The sequence below is a fragment of the Dendrobates tinctorius genome, unplaced genomic scaffold, assembly GCF_039654945.1.
Source record: "Dendrobates tinctorius isolate UK_male_01 unplaced genomic scaffold, ASM3965494v1 ptg000269l, whole genome shotgun sequence".
Classification (NCBI taxonomy): domain Eukaryota; kingdom Metazoa; phylum Chordata; class Amphibia; order Anura; family Dendrobatidae; genus Dendrobates; species Dendrobates tinctorius.
Window position 1 is genome coordinate 4,377,766 of NW_027361936.1, and position 26,354 is coordinate 4,404,119.

The following is a 26,354-nucleotide window of genomic DNA, read 5'->3' on the forward strand; positions in this document are numbered from 1 at the left end:
AAGTGATAAACGTCCTTCATAGCTGCGGAGAGCCAGGTAAGGCCCCTGTGCAAGAACACTATCTATATGGGCCACTTAACCCAATCTTTCTGTCAGGGAGAAGCTGCTTGATTCTTTGTAGGTCCTCCACCACCTTAGCTCATAGGCCCCTTGGCTCTTGGGCCCCTGTGGGGAGGGCTGCACTAATGACACCTCCGCCCCTGTCTGCACTATGTCTCTCGGCCCCGGCAGACATTTCCCTGTGTCCAAGCAGCAGCTCCCCCAGCCCCACTATTAGGTGGAGTAGCTTCCTGGTGCCGCCAGAGGTCGCCATAAGCGGAGAGCGCTGCTTGCTCAGTGCTCACGTCTCTATCACTGCGCGCTGTGCATGCCGGGAGGTTCTGGGAGCAGCCGGGCAGAGTGCGGGCGCTGGCCGCCATGTTGAGCGCTTTGTGCAGTTATAAATAAAGATCGGCGGGCGTGCTGCCGGCGTATTGGATGGTAGCCTGGACATTTAGAATTTTTTTTTCCTCGGGGGGGTTGGAGAACGACTCGGCTGCCTCTTCTTATTGATTTCCGCCAGGACTCGGCCTGAATTGGGAGCCATGAGAGAGATGTACACGTAAGTTTATGAGAAGCCGGTTCCTGTCTATGGCTGTACGGTGTGACGTTGTGTGACGTCATGGATGCTGGTCGCTCTTTATTAATGATCTGAGCGGGGTGGAGGAGTCCCCACCACGTGCGTGGGAATATCCATCGACCCGCAATCGGGTGGCATCACAACTCCCAGCATGCCTTAACATTTGGAGGCTCCTAAGAGCAAGCTGGGAGTTGTAGTCTCACAACAGAGACAGGCAGGGCTGTGGAGTCGGTAAGCCAAACCTGCGACTCCGACTCCTCAATTTCCCTTACTCCGACTCCACGACTCCGACTCCCACACATATTGCTTATATTTAAGTGAAAAATTTATTGTAGTACAATGTGAACCTCAGACATTTAATCATTTTTATGATCCAATAATCAAGATATTTAGATAGAACAGAATATATATTGGTGTACTACCCGGTTTTCATTCTTTTTGGTACAGATACGATATGGATAGACAGATATGGATAAATGGATAGATAGAGCAGATTTCTAATCTGCTTTTGCTATTGAAAACATTATCTATGAGCTCAAAAACCTTTCAGGTGATGCAGTTTTTTAAAAAGATGATCAGCTTTTGCAGCTGAAAAACGTATCCTCAAAAAACACAGGAAAAACGCTGTGTGTGAATGTAGCCTTAGATCAGGAATAGAACAGCCATTTATAGGACATTTCATAACTTTCCCAAACTCCTATGAAAAAATATTCAGCACATCCTGCATTGAATTACTGTACCCAATTTATTATATATTTTAGGAGTCGGTCCATTTTATACCGACTCCGACTCCGACTCCACCAAAATGAGCTCCGACTCCACGACTCCGACTCCACAGCCCTGGAGACAGGGCTGCAGATTGCTGATCTGTATAAAGCCTCCAGCACCTGCAAGAAATGGAGGGGGGGAGACATGGAGTGACGTCACTGCCGTGGAGATGCCCATATTCACCGGTTTCTTGTATGGAGAAACCGTCATTTCTGGCCCTTCTATATACCGCTTGGTAAAGTGAGGGGGGGGGTCCAGAGTTAATTTTTATTACTCCTTGTTTTGCCCATGGTAAAAATAATATAAGCTTCACTCCCTCCATTAGGTGGACAGACTGCAGCGGTGACTGACTACCGTCCATGTGACCACTGCGGTCAATCGCTGGGCTCAGTAATTAGCTCTGCAGTCGGTACACTAAACTTAGAGCAGCGCTGGATCTGCGGAGGGTGAGTGAAGTTTGTAGTGTTTTTGCATTCTTAGGAAACTCCTTTTTAAAGGGGTTGCCCACTTCCCCGACAACCCTGTCTTCCTCATCAGCTTGTTTGCCCCCAGTATAATCTAACATCCTCCAGCTCTGGTGTCGGCACTGTCTTCCCTAGGGATTACGTGACATTGTGATGTTGAGCAATCCCTGTGGCCAATTAGCGCCGTCCCCTCCTTCCCTCTCCAGTCCTTCAGACAAATCTGACATCAAGAGGAAGTGAGTGGCCATTCACAACTTTCTGGGGGCATACGTTCTGATTGAAACGGATGTCTGAGTAGTGGACAACCCCTTTAAGAAGACAAAAATGATATGCCATACGCTAGAATTTTTCTTTTACATTGTGTGAGATTTGGTCAATTCAAAAACTGAATATGTAGCAGATTCTCCAACCAGACGGTGGCGCAGACTGTGACTTTGGAAGAATGCAGCAGCCTCCAGCACTGCTCATCCCTATCATAGCCACTGTCAGCAAACTGGGACCAGACCTTATCCCCTGTATAAGGCCTCAGGCCCCACTGGTGGGATCTGTCTCACTTGATTTCCTAATACTGTAATGACACCAGTAGTGTGGATGAGTCTAATCCATGGCTGTTATAGGGCAGCGTGGTCCGTGTGTGCAGCCGGTCTATGCAGCCAAGCTGCAGTGCATTGACCCCAGGAGCTATATATACACTGTGCTTACGTGGCAGAAGGATCTATTTTAAAGCTTCTATTACTGCGGCAGTACTTGTGTGCCCCCCGTACTTAGGCCTTGCTTCCGAAAAAAAAAAAAAAAGCCCTCCTGAGCTGTACATGTAGGCCTCATGCTCCAGTTGACGTGAATGAGCTTTGAAGCTGCTACTTTTCCCGTTGTTACAGGAAGCTTCATACTGCAGAACCGCAGTGTGCAGTCGTGCCTCCATCGAAGAATGTCGCAGGTTTCTTCTCCCAGAATCCGTGTTGTGTTGTATTTCTCAGTTCATAAAGTGATGGTTTATCAGTAGTTTGTGATCACCAGGGGTGGACGTATCACTGGTGCAAACTGCAGCTGCTCTGGGGGCCAAATCTAGCTGCATCAGCTTCTGTCATAGGTAAAACTGTTGGACTGCAGGTGGCCTATATACTGTTTTTGCACAGAGATCCTTTTCTTTCTGTCCGCCACTGGAGATCACCCGATGATCGATGGAGGTCCATCCTCCTTGATAACGGCTGATCTGTGCACCGGGAGGCCTACGGGAGCATTGGTGCTAAATCTGCTGTTGAAAGTTGAATATTCTTATGTGGGGTCCGTTTATGTCTGCACCTCCTCGGCACACCAATGTGTCTGGTCATATGTTCTTAACCATAGTCGTGTCACACTTTTCTTTCCGTCTGTAGCAGAGTAGGAAGATGGCCCAGATTTGTGGTCTGTGGCCATGAGGGACTCGTAAAAGTTGTAGGCACAAAATGGCAGCAGATTTTTAATTGCGACTTCTGTTTTACTTTCAATCACATTTTAGATTGGGACACTGAAATGGCGTCATCAAAAAGTTGCATATTTTCCTTTTTTTTTTAATCTTCACCCGTTTTCCAATGTCCTAATCACCGTACTTTACCGTAGGTGTAAAGTCAATTGATTTTTATAGTAAACTAGATGGAAGCTATCGCATCAGGAGGGCGGTAATGTCACGATGGGGGCAGGCTTTGCAGCGTTGAGAATCTCTCCCCCCCCCCCCCCCCCCCGTGCTCCCCCACCTATCCACTCTCTTTTTCCCCATGTGCTGACTTCTCCCGTCTGTGCTCTCTTCTTTGACCTGTATATCCCATGTGCTATCCCGCTTGTCTGCTGTCTCTCTCCTTCCTGTGCTGTGTTCTCCCCTGATGTGCTGTCCCGTTTCAGCTGTCGCCCCCTGTGCTCTGTCTCTCTCACCCCTGTGTCTGACCGTGTACAGAACATACCACAGCTCCTGGGCAGGGGAGGAAGCAAAATACAATACAGACATTACAGCAGGAGATCACAGAGGATACATTTTGTGAGGTAAAATATTGTTTAAAAACAATCTGTGAAATATTTTACCTCACAAAATGAATCCTCTGCTGTAATGTCAGTATTGTCTTTTGCTTCCTCCCCTGCCCAGGAGATGTGGTATGCTCCGTACACTGTCAGACACTGACAATTTTTAAAATCAACTTTTGTTTGTGGGAAAACCCCTTTAATGTGACCGGCGTCCTCTGCCTGTAGACAAGTTAAGCTTCTGCCGCCAGGATCAGCCGAATGATTCACTGCGCCTGTTCAGATTTCACGCAGTGCGACAGTGTTCCGCTGGTGGTACCGTGCAATAGGTTGGTACCAGCAGCAGTTTCCATATTGAGACACCCATCACTTGGGTGTCCCAATATGGCGGTCTGTGAACTTCCTCCGCTTGGAATTCTGGGTTACGGTGACATCTGGACAGAACAGGAAATGAAAACATTGCAAGGCAATTATATAAATAAATTATAGCTAACCTTTCCGCCTGCTCATACTGCCATATCTTTTGGTTTGTGGTGTGTGAATGATTCTAGACATTGCACCTTACAGTTCTACACTCTTTATATTTCTACTCTTGCTTTTGTCAGAAATGGCCACGTGGAGGTCCTGCCTCAAAAACACTTTGGCATTACCTCCCCAATTAGTTGGACTGGTCCCAAAGACATCGATTACCTCTACACCCAAAAGCTGATTGAAGCCATGAGACCTTTTGGAGTTTTTGAAGATGACAGCGAGCTCCGCCACAGGTTGGTTATCTTGTATATGGCATCACTTTATGGTTAAAATTGGAGTCTGAGTTCTGGGATCCCACCAGTCCTGAGAATGGTGAGACTAATACTGAATTGGCTTTTTAGCTGCGAAGCTTTCTGAAGTAATGAGGGTTCATACTTATACTAGCCAATGACCCTGAGCTGCTTCAGTTCTGGTGTCTGAAGGTGGCTAGCGTGGCCTCCAAGACTTTAGATTACATTCTCTGGCAAGAGTTAGAAATGCTGCAAGATGATTTATACCATGAATTTTGTTACTTTTCATATGACACTGCACAGATTATGTCTTTACAAAGTCTGTGCTATTGGGGCGTATGTAAATGTCTGCATACAAAATTTAGAGGAACAGTCCACCGAAAGTGTGTTTTATTTGTATCTGCTACGGAGAATCCAGCAATACATTCATTGTGATCAGGAGACTAGTGAGTGAGTAGACATCTGTGCTGCAGGTCTCCACCATGGAGGTGGTACGTCTGATCATCAGGTCACGGTGGTGGTTCCAGAACCCCTGACTCCTCACATACATACCTCCCTGTTATATCTATTACTGGAGACTGCAGTACAAGGGCTAATGACACTTGTGACAGCTCTTCACACTTTGAAATCGTTTTTATGTCTGCTGCATATTGGTATGCAAGAAACCATCTTCATTTTGGGTTGGAGGATGGCAGCTCAGTACCAATATGATGAACACATATTAAAAAGTTCACTGAACCACTTCATGAAGCTGTTAGCGAGCCTCTTGGCAGCTCCTTATCACTAATAGGGTAGGTGCACTCAACCATTTTCTCTCCATCTGAGAAAAACAGTCCGATTTATTCTGATCAGAGTGGTGTCAGTTTTTCAAGGATGCGGAGAGAAAAAAAAAAAGGTTTCTCCATTCTGTCAATCCGTGAAAGTTGGCCTGCACTCAGATGTCATCAGAATGCGGTTCAATGTTTTTCAGGGACCCATAGACTTGCATTGACAATTTTGGTCCAACACTCGGATTAAAATTGGATATGTCTCAGATTTATCTATTTTTTTTTTTTTTTTTTGTCCCCTGAGCACTCAGTCCAAGGAAAAAATCACTTGTGCACAGCCCTATAGATTATCATGGGTACGCGTGCCATCCCTGTAAACTCCAGATGGCACTCATCTGATAAAATCCGTCGTGTGCACGAGCCCTTAGACATCATAAGTGTCAGACTACGTTCCTTGGTGACGTTATTATATGCTGCCTGATGGTGCTGTGTATGAAATGTATGTAAAAATGTATATTCGGGCTCCTTAGAATTCTGTGATGCAATAGTATGGCTTTGTATAATGCAGAGGTTGCTGTCATACAGCCATGCGCATCAGCTTATATAGTAAGGGCCACTGATGTGTTTGCTTTTCTGTCTGAGCCCCACAGCATCGGCACAGCCCCGTAGTCCAGTGATTAGATTTACTAGCCATCATATGATGCCATTCAAAGCCGCTACCTGTTACAAACTATTTTGGGGAATTACCCTTCTAAGTTGCCATTTTTGCTTCTATAATTTGATCTCCTTTATTTCTAGGATGTTTGTTTTGGGGAAACTAAACAATTTAGTCAAAGAATGGATTGCTGACATTGGGGAATTTAAGGTAAGCATGACACAGGCAGGCAAATCTCAGGAGACTGATTCTCGATTGAAAACAAACCTGATAGTGGGGTCTGACCATTGGGACTCCATTGATCATGAGATCAGGACTCTCATGTCAATGCAACGGTAGTGTCCCCATGTGTGAACTCTGCTACATTCACTTCTATGGGAGTTGTCATGTGCATGAGTTACAGCCACACCCGTGTTCAGTAAATAAAGTTGTGGCGAGTATGTGAACTATGCTCCATTCATGGAGCTCCCTGGTGATGCCAGCTGACCACCACTGATCATATTGTGATCATGTGTATGCATTGGACGGTAATAAGTACTGGTGGCAATAACCATACCATGATTAGTGCATCTGATATATGGAGTGTCCATACTTTTCCCTCCAGCATGTGTCGGGGACTGGGGTGGAGATGGGCATGTTCATGTGCCTGATCCTTTGCTTCTGAGGATATACACTGCTGCTAGAAGTAGCCGCTAGTAGCTCCCCTGCCTCTTCACATTCAGAATATGCCAAGGAACCCTGGATGACAGCACTAGGTGTATAGCAGTAGATCTAGAGGTTTCAGCTTTTCATAGAGAAGATTTGTGTTAAGAGCACTAATATTAAATGGCAAGAAAATGCCAGTGTGCTAAGTCGCTTTTATGTACCTTCTCATCCTCTGCACCATTTGTGATGAGAATCTGCATCACTGTTTCTGTTGCAGTCTCTTCCACCTACTACAATATGTGTAACGGGGGGGAAAGTCTTCACCTTTGGTTCCTATCGACTCGGCGTCCACACTAAAGGTTTGTCACCGTTTCTTGTCACTCTCTGGTTATTCTGTGGTTGGAGTGGTCATAGAAAACTGATGTTTTTCTTCTTCCTCCTGTTTCAGGTGCTGATATCGATGCCCTTTGCGTTGCCCCCAGACATGTTGAGCGTTCAGATTTCTTTCAGTCATTTGTTGACAAGTTGAAACTTCAGGATGTAATAAGAAACGTTCGAGTAAGTTGTTCCAGACAGTTGTTTTCGACATTTTCAGTATATATACATGTCATGGCCGGGAAGGGCTTCCCAGCCAATGCAGTGTGTGTGTGTGTGTGTGTGTGTGTGTGTGTGTGTGTGTGTGTGTGTATATACCTGATGTCAGCTGACACCCGAAATTCTGTGCCAACACCACTACTGGCACTTTAACCCGATATCGATCACCGCATTTAGCGAGCAGGCAGAGGGAGGAAGCCTAATAGTTGCCATGGCGACTTGATGGTGTCATGACGACATACGGGTCACCAGAGCTGGCAAAGTTGCTAATCATAATCTGTGCATGATCTAACACATTTGTCTGTCAGTGCAGCGCTGATAGTCGCTGCAGGCTGGGATGAGGGGATGTGAGGCGCGCTGCTGCAGGGGTCTGCCGACATTTTGTGAAAGGCCAGAGCCCCTGCAGTTGCATGGTTTCCTATCAATGCTGAGATCTCATCTCCTGGGATCTTGGTGCCGAGATCACCATCTGCGCACTGTGGATGCTGTCTGGCCTATGATCTGGCGATGTCCGTCTTTTTAGGCGTGCATAAAAGTGCCGTCGGCCACAGTTCTGTGCACCTCTGAAAAAAGGACACCACTAAACAGAGGCCAGGCAAAGTCCAGAGTAACTGCCTCATTATAGTGAATGGATCCCTCGGGGGTTTCATCTGAATCACGTGACTTGGAGATTTAGATGAAAACCCCTATACAAGTGCTTAGTGTAGAGCACAGGATAAATGAATCAGTCCACAAAAAAAGCCAGTCCCCACTCAGATCTGTCATCTGTTAATGGAAATATAGGGGGCTTCCACACTACGGGATCTGGAAAAGCGCTATGGACCCCCCCCCCCACACAAAAAAAAAGCCTCAGCACTCTCAGATCCAAATGCCCACCACTCTTCTGAGCCCCAGTGTGCCTAAACCGTAGTTAGCGTCCACATGTTTGGCATTCCTGTAGCGATGAGAGCCCGCCTAATCTACAGGTGCCATGAGCTGTGTCACTACCATGTACTGGTCACTATAATAGCAGTTAGCAATTTTCACTCAAAAACATCCACTACTGCTTGTTTCTGGGAAAACACCCATGGAGTCAAAATCGTCACTACACCTGTAGATGAATTCCCAGAGGGGTGTAATTTCCAAAATGCGGTCATTTGAGAGTGGATTCTGTTTTTCTAGCACTTGGGGGCTCTGTATTTGGAGTCCACATACTATTATTGGAAAATCTATGCTCCAGGAGGAAAATAATGCTCCGTCCCTCCCGAATCTCACCGTGTGACTAAGCAGTACTGTATTGCCACATATGGGGTATTTCTACATTCAGCAGAAATTGTGTGACAAATTTTAGTGCTATTTGTACCCATTTCCCTGTGTGAAAATGTAAAATCTGTGGCTAAAACTAAATTTTGGTGGCAAAAATGAAATTGTTTTCTTCACTGCCCAATGGTATAAAATTTGTGAAAAGGATCACTGCACCCCTAAATGAATTCATTGAGAGGTGAAGTTTGTAAAATGGGGTCACTTATGGGGGGGTGTTCTGGTGTTATGGCACCTCAGGTACTCTGCCAAAGTGTCATGGCATCCTCAAACCGATCCAGCAATATCTGAACTCCTTTCTGAGCTTTGCACTGTGCCTCAAAAGTAGTTTTTGACGACACATGGGGTATTCAATTTTTCCTGCTGTTTCCAAAATGGGGTCACTTGTGTGGGTTTTCCACTGTTTAGGCACGGGGCTGTCCAACGTGACATGACTTCCACAGACCATTCCATCAAAGTGAGCGTTCCAAAACGTCACGCCTTCCTTTCTGGGCCCTGCCGTGCGTCCAAACAATACTTCCCCCCCACACACACACACACACACACACACACACACACACACACACACACACACACACACACACACACACTTTGTGGTCCATTTTTTCCTGTTACCATTGTGAAAATTAAAGTATAACGGTCTAAAGTAAAATTTTTGTAAAAAAAAAAAAATTCCTGTGACCCTCCTGAAGGGTTAATAGACTTCTTGAATGTTTTTGAGCACCTTGAAGGGTGCAGTTTTTAGAATGGTGTCACTTTTGTCTATTTTCTGTCATGTAGTCCCTCAGTCATAAAAAAAAAAAAATATGGTTTTGTAAATTTTGTTTGAAAAATGAGAAATCGCTGGTCAACTTATAACCCTTCTAACCTCCTAACAAAAAAAAAAATTGTTTAAAAAATTGTGCTGATGTACAGTAGACATGTGGGAAATGTTATTTATTAACTATTTTGTGACATATTTCTGATTTAAGGGGAATAAAAGTTTGAAAATTGCAACTTTGTGGCCAAATTTCATTCCCCCCTAACGCAAGTTATAATGAAGAAACTTTGCCACTATCATGAAGTGCAATATGTTGGGGGCGAAGGGGGTTAATATACTGTACAGAAGAAGTTTTGCTTTATTCTTGTTTGTCTTGTTAGGCTGTCGAGGATGCTTTTGTTCCTGTCATAAAGTTGGAGTTCCTTAATATTGAGGTAAGTCTGTGTAAATGCCCACACTGGTATGGGTTTGGCATTGTATCAACATGAAATACTTAAAGAAGTTTCCTGGTCTTAAGCTACAAGTCTGCAGCCACTCCATGGGACTGCAGACCTGTGAATCCTCACATTGCGCGCACTGCCCACTGTATAGATTCTCTGGTGCCAGCATCGTGAATGACCGTTATGTGACCACAAGTATGTGATATATGCATACTCCTGGGCACATCCCGACTAGACTGTTTCTGGCCTCGCTAAATACATTTTCATTGAGCGAGGCACTGCCCATCTAGTCAGAATGTGACCTGTAGTATGCATATGGCATACTTGTGGTCTCATGCGCGCGATGTGAGGATTCCCAAGCAGTCAGTGACTGCGGACATGTAATTTAAGACCGGACAACCCCTTTAATTAGACAGGGCTACAGTTACTTGGTGAGTCATTATTTCTACCATGTATGTATGCTCTCATCATGACTCGATCCATAGTTTTCCGCTGTTACAGATGGTAGACAAGAATGAAATTATTTGCAGCCCTCAGCTCTCTGTATGTAGTGAATGTTAAAGCAATAGTTGTGTATTTTCAGGTACGGAATGTCATGGGAGGTTTCGGATCTCTGTGTCATGTGTTAAACTAAGCAGCCATCATTGAGTAAATTGCTTTTAAACCAATAAAAAGTTACTTTATTTTTTTTTTCCCATTTAAACAGATTGACTTGGTTTTTGCAAGACTGCCCTTACAATGTATTCCTGATAATTTGGACTTGCGTGATGATTCATGGTTGAGGAGCTTAGACATAAGGTGCATAAGAAGCTTAAATGGTGAGTGTGCTCTTGCTCCAGAAGTGTCTTGCACATCATCCCATGTGCGGTTAAACCATTCCTTTATCGCCTCTGTGTTTCCGCAGAGGGCAGCATGGATGTCAGTCTTTTTCATTAATATATTATAATCTACGTTCAAGCAAAGCATTTCATAATTTTGGCTAATATGTATGAAGAATAACCGGCTTAAAAGGAACCTGTCAGCAGTATTTTGATTAGTAAACTACAGGCATTGTCACGTTGGCAGTGTTTAACTGATTAAAATGGTATCTGTGGTTTAGAAATCTGTCTTGTAACACTGATTACACAAGAACCACAAGTTTTCAGTTAATGATCTGCAGGTGCTCCAGGATGGGACTGTAGGCAGAGTATTTTCTTCCTGCTCTAAGCCAGAGAAACCAAGAAGAGAGACCTGCCCACAGGCCGCCCCGAAGCACAAACATGTTCCTCATCATAGAGACAGACTGTTTGTGCTTCTGGGCGGCCTTTGGGCAGGTCTCTCTCCTTGGTTTCTCTTGCTTAGAGCAGGAAGAAAATACTCTGACTACAGTCCTGTCCTGGAGCACCTGCATATCCTTAACTGAAAACTGGTGATTCTTGTGTAATCGGTGTTACAAGATGGATTTATTCACCCCCAGGTATCATTTTAATCAGTTTAACACTGCCAACCTGACAACGCCTGTAGTTTACTTTGCAAAATCCTGCTAACAGGTTCACTTTAACTTTTATTCCATAAATCGATATTACACGTGAAAATAAAAGAACTTTGTAATATATCTTATTAAAGAAATCTGCTTATTTCCCCTCCTGGACTGAGCTTTCATTCTCCATTCATGGGTAAGAATTGTCTTAAGTGAAATCAAATTTTCTTATTACTGAGATAGGAGATGACAGTTGGTGCTCAAAGTTCCATGGAGAACTGTAACTCTTTTTAGGAGAACTTTCTCAGAATATCTGTCTCATCTATAGAGTTTTAAAAGCATCAACTGTCATCTCCTTTATAGGGAAAAGCTGTCTTCAATGATCACTCATTGCTTCATGGGGGGACACAGGAATCCAGCTCACATTAGCTAAAAGACGTTGGCTCCTCTTCAGCAGGTTACACCTGCATACTGGGTCCCAGCTGATCTGTTTTAACTGTTCTTACATTTTCTGGTTGTATTTTTCTTCTCACCCTTGGGACTGCTTTTAGACATTCCATGGATTCCTGTGTTCACCAGTGAAGCGATGGAGAAAAGAAGATTTTGGGCACTCACTATAAAATCTTTCTCAGAGCCTTCATTAGAGGACCCATCACCCTCCCTCCTTTGTGCTGGTTGGGCCAGTGTTGTGATTATTCTGTTACTTCTCGTACTGCTGTCTTTCTATGGCTACTTTCACATTAGCATTTTTTCTCCATCGATTCATTGGGGGACACAGGAACCATGGCTGTATGCTGCTGCCACTAGGAGGCTGACACTATGCACATAAGAAAATTAGCTCCTCCCCCGCAGTATACACCCCACCGACTGGTGCTGAATTTGTCAGTCAGTTTAGCTTGGTGTCAGTAGGAGGTGGACACGGGTCTTTCATTAGACCCCTACCTACCTCAGTGTGCGTCGTTCCCTTGCAGGTTCCGTAGGGATACAGAGTGAACAGTCACATCTGTACTCCCACAAAGAGACTGAGTACGGCGTGTACTGCCACCCTGTATCCTCATAGGTCTAGCCGGCAGGATCAAGAACTAAAAAGATCCTAGCCTCTGCCTCACAACCACTCGCCCACCAGAGCCTGTCGGTAGATGGAGGCACGGACTTCCGCTGAAGGGTACGGACGTCTTATTTCCTCACTGGATGTAAGGTACAGCGCAGCTCCATGGGTCCTAATGCAGAAAATGCTGGCTCAGACATCGGACGTTGCAGCGTCCACAACCCTGGGCTCTCAGAATGCCGCGACAGAGTGACCTGGATTTGTGGTATCTTTCCTTCCAGGGGTCCTAAGTCAGCAAGTGCTGGCTTAGGCATCGGATGTTGCGGCGTCTCCAGCCCCGTGCCCTCATAGCGCCGCGACAGTGCGGTTGGCGGGTTACCTCCGTGCCGCACTGCGCCCCTCCGGCGGCATCCGCTTCAAATTTAGACCCCGGCTTCTATTCGGGCCTTGTGCTGGGCGAGGCCATGCCCCCTTGCTCGGGCGGGCTTTCTCCTGCCCGTCTCGTACCTCCCACCACCACACTGAGGGGACTAGGGGCGGCGAATGGTTCCGCCCTCTCCCCCCAGCCGTCCTATGGGCTCTGAGAGGGTCTTTCACAGGGGGAGCGTCGAAACGCGGTTGTTCCGCGCACCTTCTCCTCAGGCCACATTTGCCACCCACTACTTCTGCAGGGGGGGGCGTCCAAGCGCGGTTGTTCCGCCCATCTTCTCTGCAGAGCGCGTCTTCTCCCAGGCAGCCGCCATTTTCTTCAGCCTGAGAGCCAGTCGCCTTCCCTGTCTACAGGAGCCGTTCCCAAGCGAGCCGAGCAATAGCTGAAAGTCGCTTCACAGGTGCCATGAGTAGCTCTGCACTGAAGACTGACACCCTCCTCAGCTCTTGGTCCCCTAACCGTCTGGCGCCGCTTAGTGGGTTAGCTCACCATGTCTAATTCTAAGCCACTTCGCTCTCACCCCCCAACTTCCTCTTCTTCCTCAGCTGTGGTCAGTCACTTTGCATGTTTTGCTTGCAAATGCAAATTTCCATCAGGCTAGTCCTCTCCCCTCTGACAGGACTGCAGCAACCCCATTGATCCCACCGCTCAGGAGCCCCCCGGCTCGCCCAAGTGAGTGAGCCCCTATTCCAGAGTGGGCTTCCTCTCTTTCTCAATCTGTGGCAGATCTCACCAAGGTGTCTCAGACCCTGGTTTCTGTACTTGATAAGTTGCCGCTGCAGACTTCTGCAGGGCCCAGCAGGCCACAGGAAGCTCCGGCTGAGCCTACCAACATTAGCCGCAAAAGATCCAGACGGGCACCACTCTGATTCGTCTTCTCGCTCCGTCTCTCGCCCCATAGCCCGTCACAGCAGCCCGGGTCGGCCAGATCCTCTTCTCCTGAACCAGGCGAAACTTTCTCGGACGCGCCCTCCGAGGATGTTTTGGAGCTGGACTTGGACCAAATCGCAGACATGAGGGATATGGTCCAGAGCCTCATTGGTGCGATCAACCAAACCTTTAAGATCAAGGACTCGCCCACGGAACTCGCAGATCAGGGTGTTTCGTTCAGGCGGTCTAAACCACCTACCAAGGTCTTCTCTCCTCATTCTGAGTTTCAGAAGATTCTGACTAGGGAAAGAGAGAATCCGACCAGGCGCTTTCAAAGAGGGAAACGCCTTGGCGTCTTATACCCTTTCTCGCCGCAGCGCACCGTAGAATGGTCAACTTCTCCTGTCGTAGACCCGCCGGTTTCCAGACTATCTAACAACACTGTCCTTCCGATCTCTGGGGGAGCGTCGCTAGGAGATCCTAATGACAGAATCATAGAATCTTTTGCGAAATCAGCCTTCGAAGCGGTGGCATCGGCCGCAAGTCCGTCCTTCGCTTCTACCTGGGTTTCTAAGGCCATAACCAACTGGGCTAAGGATCTCCAACAAGGCATTCTGGCCGGGGCTCGTCCAGAGCAACTGGTGGACCTCGCCGACCCGATTTCCTATGCGGGCGAATATTTGGTATCTGCCTCCCTAGATGCTGCGTCTTGCGCAGCCCAGGCATCTAGCAATGTTGTGGCTATTCGACACAGTTTGGCTTAAGGCCTGGCGGGCGGACTTATCGTCAAAACAGTCCCTCACCAGACTACCCTTTCAGGGTTTGCGCCTCTTCGGTGACAGACTAGACCAGACCAGTGGTAATGTAAACTCCCCATTAAGTATTACCTGCCTAACCCAGGAAGAAGTGCAGAACCGCCTTAGTAAGATTAAAATTGACAAATCACCAGGCCCTGATGGCATTCACCCTCGGGTATTAAGGGAGTTAAGTAATGTGATAGACAGGCCTCTATTCCTTATATTTAAAGACTATAGAAACAGGGTCTGTTCCATTTGATTGGCGGCAAGCAAATGTGGTACCAATATTCAAAAAGGGGTGGAAAAGGGAACCTGGAAACTATAGGCCGGTAAGCTTAACATCTGTTGTGGGTAAAATTTTTGAAGGGTTTCTAAGGGATACCATTATGGAATATCTCAATGTTAATAAATGTTTAACTCCATATCAACATGGATTTATGAAGGATCGCTCCTGTCAAACTAACCTGATCAGCTTCTATGAGGATGTAAGCTCTCAAATGGACCAAGGAGAATCATTGGATGGCATTTATCTCGACTTCTCTAAAGCATTTGACACTGTCCTACATAAAAGATTGGTAAGTAAGATAAGAAAGCTTGGGCTAGGGGAAAATGTGTGTAGATGGGTAGGTAGCTGGCTTAGTGATAGAAAACAAAGACTGGTTATTAATGGCGCATACTCAGATTGGGCCAGGGTTACTAGTGGGGTACCACAGGGTTCTGTATTGGGCCACCTACTATTTAATATATTAATGATCTAGTGGATGGATTACACAGTAAAATATTAGTATTTGCAGATGATACAAACTATGTAAGGTAGTTAACACAAAGGAGGACAGTTTGCAACTACAGACAGATGAGTAAATTGGAGAATTGGGCTGAAAAATGGCAAATGAGGTTTAACACAGATAAGTGTAAGGTTATGCACATGGGAAGGAGAAACATGCTACAATTACTTACTAAATGGGAAACTGCTGGGGCAATCAGACATGGAAAAAGACTTAAGGTACTGTCACACTAAGCGATATCGCTAGCAATATCGCTATAGCTTGTGACGTTATAGCGATATTGCTAGCGATATCGCTATGTCTGATGCCTACTACCCGCTGGTTATCGCTGATCGCGCGAGAACGTCCAGGACTGTTTCTCGTCGTCAGCTTCCTGCTGGGCTTCCTGTGGAGAGACGAGCGTGGATGCGGGCGGGAGGACGCAGGATCGCCTAGTGTGACAGGTAAGTAGAGACCCCTGACCCCTGCGATGTCACTGGTGAGATCTGCCTGTGTGGCAGCTCACTAGCGACCACTTAGCGATGTACCAGCGATCCTGACCGCGTCATATCGCTGGTCGGGATCGCAGGTACATCGCTAAGTGTGACAGTACCTTTAGGCTTCTTCGTCAATAAGAAGCTAAATTGGAGTGCCCAGTGTCAGGCAGCTGCCACCAAAGCAAATAGGGTCATGGGATGCATTAGAAGAGGTCTGGGGACACGAGATGAAAACATAATTCTCCCTCTATACAAATCACTCGTCAGACCACACTTGGAGTATTGTGTGCAATTTTGGACGCCGGTGCTCAAGAAAGACATTACTGAACTTGAAAGGGTTCAAAGGCGGGCTACTAAAATGATAAATGGAGTTGGTTCACTACAATACCCAGAAAGGTTTTCAAAATTAGGTCTATTTACTCTAGAAAAGAGAAGACTTAGGGGAGACCTAATATATATGTAGAAGTATATCAGAGGGCTATACAGAGATCTCTCCAATGAACTGTTTGTACCAAGGACTGTGACAAGAACAAGGGGGCATTCTCTTCGTTTTATAGGAAAGACAATTTCTGCACCAGCATAGAAGAGGGTTCTTCACGGTAAGAGCCGTGAGGCTCTGGAATTCTCTTCCTGAGGAAGTGGTGATGGCCAACTCACTGAATTTAAGAAAGGAATGGATGCTTTTCTTGTGAGTAACGGTATAGAAGGTTACGAATAACATAATATTATAGGTAGATGGTTGACCCAGCTTAGGGGAAGGAATTTTTTTCCCTATGGAGAAAATTGGCTTCTACTCTGTGGGATTTTTGCCTTCCCCAGGATCAACAATGCAGAACAGCTGCACTAAAAATAGGCTGAACTAGATGGACATAAGGTCTTCCTTCAGCCTTCAAAACTATGTTACTAGATCATTAAGGACGCCACTGGGGGCACAAGCTCCCTTCTGCCCCAGTCCAAGCTTCGTCGGCCTCCGAAACGTTAGTTTCTGCCATTTCGATCCTTTCGTCGTTTCGCGACCGCTGAGTCGCCTTCTAACCAATGGAGGCCACAAGCGTGCCAAGATAGGAAAGGCGTTTCCTTTAGGCTCACTCCTTCCTGGCGCTCCCATTCCTCCCAAGTTAGATCCACCAGGTCTAACTCAGCATGACTGGCATCAAAACCCCGGCACATCCCACTGCTTGGGCGGCCGTCTTCTTGCTTACAGGGACGTCTGGCTCGCCTCGGTGGAAGACGCTTGGGTCAGGGAAATTGTATCTTCAGGATACAAAATAGAATTTGTCTCTCGTCCTCGGGATCGATTCTTCAAATCCCGACCCCCAAAAGATCCCTTTCTGATCCTGGACTTCCATACCGCCATCGCCTCTCTCCTCGATTCGGGGGTGATTATCCCTGTTCCAGAAGCAGAGCGCTTCACGGGTTTCTTTTCGAACCTGTTTGTAGTACCAAAGAAAGGCGGTACGGTTCGGCCCATTCTGGATCTAAAGTTACTAAACAAAAGGGTCAGCCTGCGACACTTCAGAATGGAGTCCCTTTGTTCAGTAATCGCTTCCATGGAGGCACAGGAGTTTCTGTGCTCCATAGACATTCAGGACACTTATGTACATGTTCCCATCATCCAAGGACAACAGAAATTCTTGCGCTTCGTGATACATCAGGAGCATTTCCAATTTGTCGCTCTACCGTTCGGTCTCGCCACCGCTCCCAGGGTTCTTGCGAAAATCACGGCAGCGCTGATGGCCATTTTAAGGATCAGAGGTCTCGTGCTCTTCCCATACCTGGACGACATCCTCATCAAAGCTCCATCCCTGCCCCAGGCTCACAAAAGTCTCGCCATCGTTTGCGACACCCTTTCCCGATTCGGGTGGATTATCAACAGGAAAAAGTCCTGTCTGAGCCCAACGCAACGTCTTGTGTTTCTAGGCCTACTTTTCGACACCCGTCAGGCGAAGGTTTTCCTTCCCGAAGAGAAGAGAGTAACTCTCCGGCGGGATGTTCGCTTGCTTCAGAGTCCCCGGCCCACTTCTCTCCATTCAGCCATGAGAGTCTTAGGGAGGATGGTAGCAACGGCGAAAGCGATTCCCTTTGCCCAGTTCCACTCGAGACCACTTCAGCAGGCCATTCTGGCGCAGTGGAACAGATCAGTGTCCTCCCTGTATCGTCCAATCCGACTCTCGTTTCAAGTCAGACTGTCCCTCAATTGGTGGCTAACATCACCTGATCTCCCAGGGCTGGTCTTTTCTTCCGGTGCATTGGCAGGTGGTGACAACGGACGCCAGCCTCCTCGGCTGGGGTGCGGTGTTTCGCCATCTGACCGTCCAAGGGCGTTGGTCGTCGCAAGAGGCAGCCCTCCCGATCAACGTCCTGGAGATACGGCCAATTCTTCTGGCCCTTCATTGGCACAGGCAACTCAGGGGTCTGCCAATTCAGATCCAGACGGACAATGCCACGGCGGCGGCATATGTCAACCACCAGGGAGGGACTCTGAGTGCCTTGGCCGAGGTATCCAAGATCCTTCGTTGGGCAGAGGCCTCAGTTCCAGCGATATCCGCAATACACATCCTCGGCGTGGAAAATGAGGCCGCCGACTTTCTCAGCTGCAATGGCCTTGCAGCAGGGGAATGGTCCCTGCATCAAGACGTCTTTCATCAAATTTGTCGGCGATGGGGAAGCCCGGACGTGGACCTTATGGCGTCCCGTCTGAACAGGAAGGTGACTCGGTTCGTGTCCAGAGCACGCGATCCTCTCGCGGTAGGTGTCGATGCTCTGACCATTCCTTGGTCACAGTTCGCACTCCCCTATCTATTTCCTCCCCTTCATCTTCTCCCCAAACTATTGAAGAAGATCAAGGCAGAAGGGGTGTGCCAGTCATTTTCATCGCGCCGGATTGGCCCAGGCGGGCTTGGTTCGCGGACATCGTCAACCTTCTCGCGGATGCGCCTTGGAGACTTCCAGACAGACCAGATCTACTGTCTCAAGGTCCGATCTGCCACCCCAATTCTCGGTCTCTCAATTTGACGGCGTGGCAGTTGAGACCGCGGTTCTGAAAAAATTGGGCCTGTCAGACCAAGTAATTCACACCATGATCCATGCTAGGAAACCGTCTCCTTCCAGAATATAATATAGAACATGGAAGGCCTATTTTGGGTGGTGCGAATCCAATTGCATTTCGCCTATGTCTTTTTCGCTCCCTTCTATTCTGGCTTTCCTCCAGGTGGGCCTGGACGCTGGACTTGCCCTTAGTTCCCTAAAGGGCCAAGTTTCTGCTCTTTCCATGCTTTTCCAGAGGTCATTATCTTCTAGTCAGCAGGTCAAGACCTTTCTGCAGGGGGCAGCTGACACAGCACCGCCGTATCGCGCGCCCGTAGATCCTTGGGATCTAACTCTAGTCCTAGAGGCCCTACAAGGTCCCCCCTTTGAACTTCTCAGGGAGGTCTCTATCCTTTCTCTCTTGGAAGGTGGCCTTTCCGGTGGCCGTTACTTCCATCCGGCGTGTCTCGGAATTGGCGGCCCTTTCTTGTCGCCCCCCCCTTTCTTAGTGATTCACCAGGATAAGGTGGTACTGCGGCCTCAGCCTTCCTTCCTTCCTAAGGTGGTATCTGCTTTCCACCTGAATGAAGACCTCGTTTTACCTTCTTTTTGCCCGGCTCCATCTCATCCCCGGGAACGCTCCTGGAACAGACTGGACCTGGTCAGGGCCACGAGGGTCTATTTGGCTAGGACCGAGGCGTTCCAGAAGACAGACTCCCTTTTCGTCATACCGGATGGTGCACGAAAGGGCCTGCCTGCCTCCAAGGCCACTATTGCTCGCTGGATTAGATCGGCAATCTTGGAAGCTTACCAGGCCAAGAGCAGAGTGCCTCCAGGGGTTAGGGCTCACTCCACTCGGGCAGTGGGTGCCTCCTGGGCGGTGCACCAGAGCTTCGGCACTGCAGCTTTGCAAAGCTGCAACCTGGTCATCTGTTCACATGTTTGGGAAATTCTACAGGGTCCACACCTACGCTTCGGCGGATGCCAGCCTAGGGAGAAGAATCTTGCAGGCAGCGGTGGTGAGTCTGCTGGCCTGATGGAAGTTTGCTTTCCCTCCCCAGGGACTGCTTTGGGACGTCCCATGGTTCCTGTGTCCCCCAATGAAGCAATGGAGAAAACAGGATTTTTGGTTGCTTACCGTAAAATCTGTTTCTCTGAGCCTTCATTGGGGGACACAGCACCCTCCCATTTTTCACAACTTCGGTCATTGGTTTTGTGTATTATAGTTTACAGTTGAGTTGTTTGTTCTCTATTCTACTACTTCTCCTACTGCTTTCTCACTAACTGACTAATTCAGCGCCAGTCGATGGGGTGTATACTGCGGAGGAGGAGCTAATTTTCTTATGTGCATAGTGGCAGCAGCATACACCCATGGTTCCTGTGTCCCCCAATGAAGGCTCCGAGAAACACAGATTTTACGGTAAGCAACCAAAAATCATGTTTTAGTGCAGCGCTTTGTGCGCAATAGAAACGCATGCAAAAAACGCATCATGCGTTTTGCATGCGTTTGCGTTTTTAGGCGCAAGCGTTTTAACCAGCTTCAAGCCATGTTAACTCTTAAAACGCATGCGTTTTGTAACGCAGGTGTGCCCATGTTCATGCGCACCCCTGCGTTCGCATAAACTGTAATGCGTTATTTTGTCGCATTCTGTGCGCAAGTGTGCGCATGCTTTTTTTTTTTTTTTTTTTTTTACGCCGTTGGACGGACCCAAAAATGCAACAGGTAGCGTTTGGCGCGCCTAGGCGCACACCTTAACCCCTTTCCTACAATGGACGTACTATTCCGTCCATGTGACCTGGGACCTAAGTCCCAAGGACGGAATAATACATCTAGTGCGATCAGCGGCGCCCACATGGTGAGCGCAGCTGATTGCGGCCGGGTGTCAGCTGATTGTCACAGCTGACAACCCGGCACAATGTGTCAGGGGCGGTCACGGACCGCCCCCGACACGTTAACCCCTTGCACACCGCGATCAAACACTATCGCGGTGTACCGGGGGTTAAGGGGAAGCATTGGCAGGGAGGGGGCTCCCTCCATGCTTCCCTGAGCCCCCCACGGCAGCGCAATGTGCAGCGCTGCTGCGGGGGGCTCCTTTCCTGCAGGTCCCCGAATCCAATATGGCGGCGGGGACCTCCGGGGGCCTGCAGGAAGCTGGCTTCCTCACTGCCCGCACAGCGCAGGCATGAGGAAGCCTGCAGCAGTGCCTGTGACAGATCGCTAATCTGTCACATGACAGTTATGTCCCCCCTGGGACATTGTAATAAAGTTAAAAAAAAAGTGTAGAAATTTTTAAAAAATCGCTACATAAATTAAAAAAAAAAAAATATTCCCCAATAAATTCATTTTTTGGAAATAAAAGTACACATTTGGTATCGCCGCGTCCGTAACAACCCACCCTATAAAACTGCCCCATTAGTTAACCCCTTAAGCGAACCCCTTAAAAAATATAAAAAACAAAGCAAAAAATGATTTATCATACCGCCAAACAAAAAGTGCAATAACGCGCGATCAAAAAGACGCATATAAATATCCATGGTACTGCTGAAAACGTCATCTTGTCCCGCAAAAAACGAGCTGCCATACAGCATCATACAGCGAAAAAATAAAAATTATAGCTTGCAGAATAAAGCGATGCAAAATAATTATTTTTTATATAAAATTGTTTTCATTGCATAAAAGCGCCAAAACATAAAAAGACATAAATGAGGTATCGCTGTAACCGTACTGACCCGAAGAAGAAAAAAACGCTTTATCAATTTTATCGCACGCGGAACGGCGTAAACGCACCACCCAAAAGAAATTCATGAAATGCTGGTTTTTGTAAATTCTGCGTCCCAAAAAACGAAATAAAAAACGATCAAAAAAAGTCACATGCCCAAACATGGTACCAATAAAAACGTCAACTTGTCCCGCAAAAAATAAGACCTCACATGACTCGGTGGGTCAAAATATGGTAAAATTACAGCTCTCAATATCTGGTGATGCAAAAACTATTTTTACAATAAAAAGCGTCTTTTAGCGTGTGACAGCTGCCAAATATAAATACCGCCATAAATAGTAAACCCCCTGTTATCACCCCCTTAGTTAGGGAAAAAATAATAAAATTAAAAAAATGTATTTCCATTTTCCCATTAGGGTTAGGGCTAGGGTTGGTGTTAGAATTGGGGGTTTCCACTATTTGCGCACATCAGGTGCTCTCCAAACACAACATGGCGTCTCTTCTCAATTGCAGCCAATTCTGCGTTGAAAAAGTCAAATGGTGCTCCTTCCCTTCCAAGCTCTGCCATGCATCCAAACAGTGTTTTACCCCCTCATATGGGGTATTGGCCTACTCAGGACAATTTGCAAAACAACTTTTGGGGTCCTATTTCTCCTGTTGCCCTTAGGAAAATAAAAAATTGGGGGCAAAAATATCATTTTTGTGGAGAAAAAATGATTTTTTTATTTTCACGCCTGGGCGTTATAAACTTCTGTGACGCACTTGGGGGGTTCAAAGTTCTCACCACACATCTAGATAAGTTCCTTGGGGGGGGTCTAGTTTGCAAAATGGGGTCGTTTGTTGGAGGATTCCACTGTTTTGGTACATCAGGGGCTTTGCAAACGCAACATGGTGTCCGATCTCAATTCCAGCCAAAAAGTCAAATGGCGCTGCTTCCCTTCCGAGCTCTGCCATGCGCCCAAATAGTGGTTTCCCCTACATGTGGGGAATCAGCGTACTCGGGACAAATTGCACAATAACTTTTAAGGTCCTGTTACCCTTGGGAAAATAAAAATTGGGGGTGAAAAGATCATTTTGTGGAAAAATAATTTTTTTTAATTGTACCGCTGTATGTTATAAACTTCTGTGAAGCCCTTGTGGGTTCAAAGTTCTCACCACATATCTAGATAAGTTCCTTGGGGGGTCTAGTTTGCAAAATGGGGTCACTTGTGGGGGGTTTCCACTGTTTAGGTACATCAGGGGCTCTCCAAACGTGACATGGCGTCCGATCTGAATTCCAGCCAATTTTGCATTGTAAAAGTCAAACGGCGCTCCTTCCCTTCTGAACTGTGCCATGCACCGAAATAGTGGTTCCCCCCCACATATCAGGTATCGGCGTACTCAGGACAAATTGCACAATAATTTTTGCAGTCCAATTTCTCCTGTTACCCTTGGTAAAATAAAAAAAATTGAACATGAAGTATTTTTTTTGTGAAAAAAATTTAAATGGTCATTTTTTTTAAATATTCAAAAAATTCCTGTGAAGCACCTGAAGGGTTAATAAACTCCTTGAATGTGGTTTTGAGCACCTTAAGGGGTGCAATTTTTAGAATGGTGTCACTTTTGGGTATTTTCTATCATATAGTCCCTTCAAAGTGACTTCAAATGTGATGTGGTCCGTAAAAATAAAATGGTGTTGCAAAAATGAGAAATCGCTGGTCAACTTTTAACCCTTATAACTGCCTAACAAAAAAAAAATTTTGGTTCCAAAATTGTGCTGATGTAAAGTAAACATGTGGGAAATGTTAGGTATCAAGTTTTTTGTGTGCCGTATCTCTGTGATTTAGGGGCATAAAAATTCAAAGTTGGAAAATTGCTACATTTTCGCAAAATTTCTGTTTTTTTTCACAAACGCAAGTTATATGAATGAAATTTTACCACTAACATGAAGTACAATATGTCACGAGAAAACGTTGTCAGAATCACCGGGATCCATGGAAGCGTTTCAGAGTTATTACCTCATAAAGGGAACGTGGTCAGAATTGTAAAAATTGGCCCGGGAGTTAACGTGCAAACCACCCTTGGTAGTGAAGGGGTTAAAACTGCATGCACACGAAAACTCATACGAACGCGTGCAAACACAAGACCATGCGCACGCCATGTTAAACATAGGTGCGCATGGACGCGCACGATGCGCTGCGCAAAAAACGCTAATGTGAAACCAGCCTAAATGATTAGCTTGGTTCAAGCATGCGGGTGTACCCTGCTGAAGAGGAGATTGTTCTTTATTACCTCATTGGAGGACCATGTGAGTGTACCCTGCTGAAGAGGAGCTTGTTCTTTATTACCTCATTGGAGGACCATGTGAGTGTACCCTGCTGAAGAGGAGCTTGTTCTTTATTACCTCATTGGAGGACCATGTGAGTGTACCCTGCTGAAGAGGAGCTTGTTCTTTATTACCTCATTGGAGGACCATGTGAGTGTACCCTGCTGAAGAGGAGCTTGTTCTTTATTACCTCATTGGAGGACCATGTGAGTGTACCCTGCTGAAGAGGAGCTTGTTCTTTATTACCTCATTGGAGGACCATGTGAGTGTACCCTGCTGAAGAGGAGCTTGTTCTTTATTACCTCATTGGAGGACCATGTGAGTGTACCCTGCTGAAGAGGAGCTTTTTCTTTATTACCTCATGGGGCGGGGGGGACCATGTGAGTGTACACTGCTGCTGAGGAGGATCTTTTTTCTGCCTAGTGTCAGCCTCCTGATGACAGCAGCCCTACATCCATGGTTTCCTGTGTTATTGGGGGTCAATGAAGGCTCTGAGATTTTACGGTGTGTGCCAAAAAACTTTACCCATGAATTAATGGTGAAAGACAAGTGTTGTAGATGAAAGTAGCAATTTAATTGGCTTTAATATATTGAAGTTTCTTATTCATCGGTACTATTGACTTATGAAATAATTAAAATAACGGTCAATCCTTAGTGCTGTTGTCTGCCGTGAAGATGTGAACAGTAGCACTGACTGCACATGACCCACATTTCCTAGTTTAATAAATTAGGTTCCCAATACCAGCCGATAGTGCCAGTATACACAGATGGGTCATCGTTGCTCACTTTCCAATGCCAAGTTAAAATGCCCTAAAATTCCCCCCACCCAAAGTTTTTTTTTATTTTTTTTTTTTTAAATGAGGGTCTGCTTGAAACCCAAAAACCAAGGAATAAATGGTGATTTTCTGCGTCACATATGGTGTGTTTAGCGTCATAGATTTGGTGTAGTGGGTGAACTCTGCTTCTGGTGTGATACTATCCTGTTGTGGTCTCTTTACAGGTTGCAGAGTAACAGATGAAATTTTGCATTTGGTGCCAAATAAAGAAAATTTCAGGTTAACTTTGAGAGCCATTAAGCTGTGGGCAAAGAGTAAGTATCAAAGCTATTAGTAACCAAGCCACGTAGGGTATTTTTTAGAGAAACTTTCTATTCGTAATGCGATGGGGTGCTGATAACTTTATTAGGGTTGTGTGTTTATTGTGCTAGTCACTATAGAATACTTAAAGGGGTTGGCCACTACTTTATTATTTAAAGGCCTTCCGTTCAATCTCAAGCCATGGTGACTTGATGAATGATCTGTAGGACGATCGATCTTGTGCAAACCTAGATGGGTCCACCAGGGTTTTCTCCATCCTTTCCTGTGAACTAAGGGTACCGTCACACTTGGTGACGCACCAGCGATCCCGACAATGATATGACCTAGTAGGGATCGCTGTTGCATCGCTACATGGTCACTAGTGAGATGTCAGTCAGATCTCACCAGCGACGCAACAACGATACGGAACGACATGACGGTTGTTGGGACCCTGCCTCTCAGACCTGTAGTATTGAGGTCGTTCGTCGTTGTCCCTGTCAAACACAGCGATGCATGCTGGCCAGCGGGACACCAGCGATCAAAAAATGGCCCAGGACATTCGAGCACGATCAGCGACATCGCCGCTATGTGTCACATGTAGTGAGATCGCAGATGAGATCGCGGTTGTGTCCCAAAATCAGTAATGCAACAGCGATCTCGCTATATGAGACTGGGGCTTAACTGCCATAGATAAACCCTTTACTGAATACCTTGCCTTTTAAATCCTGCTATAACCTGAGCTGCTCTCCTGGTCACCTGACCTCTGGCTGAGAACCTTCTGCTTCCTGTGATGTCATGTTACATTCTCCATCCGTTCTGGGCTCTGGAAACTATGGTGTTATGAATGGGTCACCGAGGAGGATAGCAGGCCCAGGCTAAGCCACAGAAAACCAGAGAGCTTGGTAACTAAGCGGATTGCAGACCCCTGATCCTATCCACACAACTATCAGTAGCTATGGAGCGTACCTACGATGATCCTAGACGCAGCGGCACAGCCGGAGAGTTAACTAAGCCTAAAGCAAGAAAGGGGAAATCTAAACTGCCCCAGAGCAGACCCCAAAGTAATAGATAGCCCCCAAACATATATTGTTGGTGAGACAAGATGAAAACACAAACGCAGGCAGGAAAATAGACTGAGCAAATGATGGGGCCCACACTGACTGGACAGGAAAGGAAAGACACTGTCTGCAATCACGCAAAAAGTCCAGCATGTCTGATGTACAAAAAACACTGAAGTCGCACGACTTCGCCCCCACTATATCAGCACTCTGGTATATTCTGAAAGCAAAGCAAAAAGAGACCAATATAACAGCGGACAAAACAAACTGGCACAAGCAGTAACATATGGGCGGTGATTCAGCACAGCCCCAGCAGGAGCAAGCTGACCCGCACAAAGCAGAGATAGACAAAACCAGATCAAATGCAAACCGAATAGCAAATGAACCACTTAGCTGAACCATGCATGGACACAGAGCAAGAGACATCAGACCTCAGAAGGCACAGGAAGAAAATCACCAGCAGGGATGGAGGGAGTCAGCTGTCTTAAATTCCAATCTGAAACCCCAGATCTCCAATCGTCATCCTCATCAGGTGGCCA

The 26,354-nt window shown here is 46.6% G+C and overlaps 1 protein-coding gene across 1 annotated transcript in view; it reads left to right on the forward strand.

Annotated features, from left to right (window-relative positions):
* Positions 1–332: 332 nt before the first annotated feature.
* The window catches only part of PAPOLG (poly(A) polymerase gamma), a 97,743-nt gene continuing 71,721 nt past the window's right edge, over positions 333–26,354 (forward strand). Inside the window, exons 1-8 of the mRNA XM_073559305.1 lie at positions 333–601; positions 4,449–4,607; positions 6,170–6,236; positions 6,949–7,030; positions 7,120–7,229; positions 9,705–9,758; positions 10,471–10,582; positions 24,682–24,771. Coding sequence (XP_073415406.1) covers positions 585–601; positions 4,449–4,607; positions 6,170–6,236; positions 6,949–7,030; positions 7,120–7,229; positions 9,705–9,758; positions 10,471–10,582; positions 24,682–24,771 — 691 coding nt within the window. The 5' untranslated portion in view covers positions 333–584. The remainder of the gene's footprint in view (positions 602–4,448; positions 4,608–6,169; positions 6,237–6,948; positions 7,031–7,119; positions 7,230–9,704; positions 9,759–10,470; positions 10,583–24,681; positions 24,772–26,354) is intronic.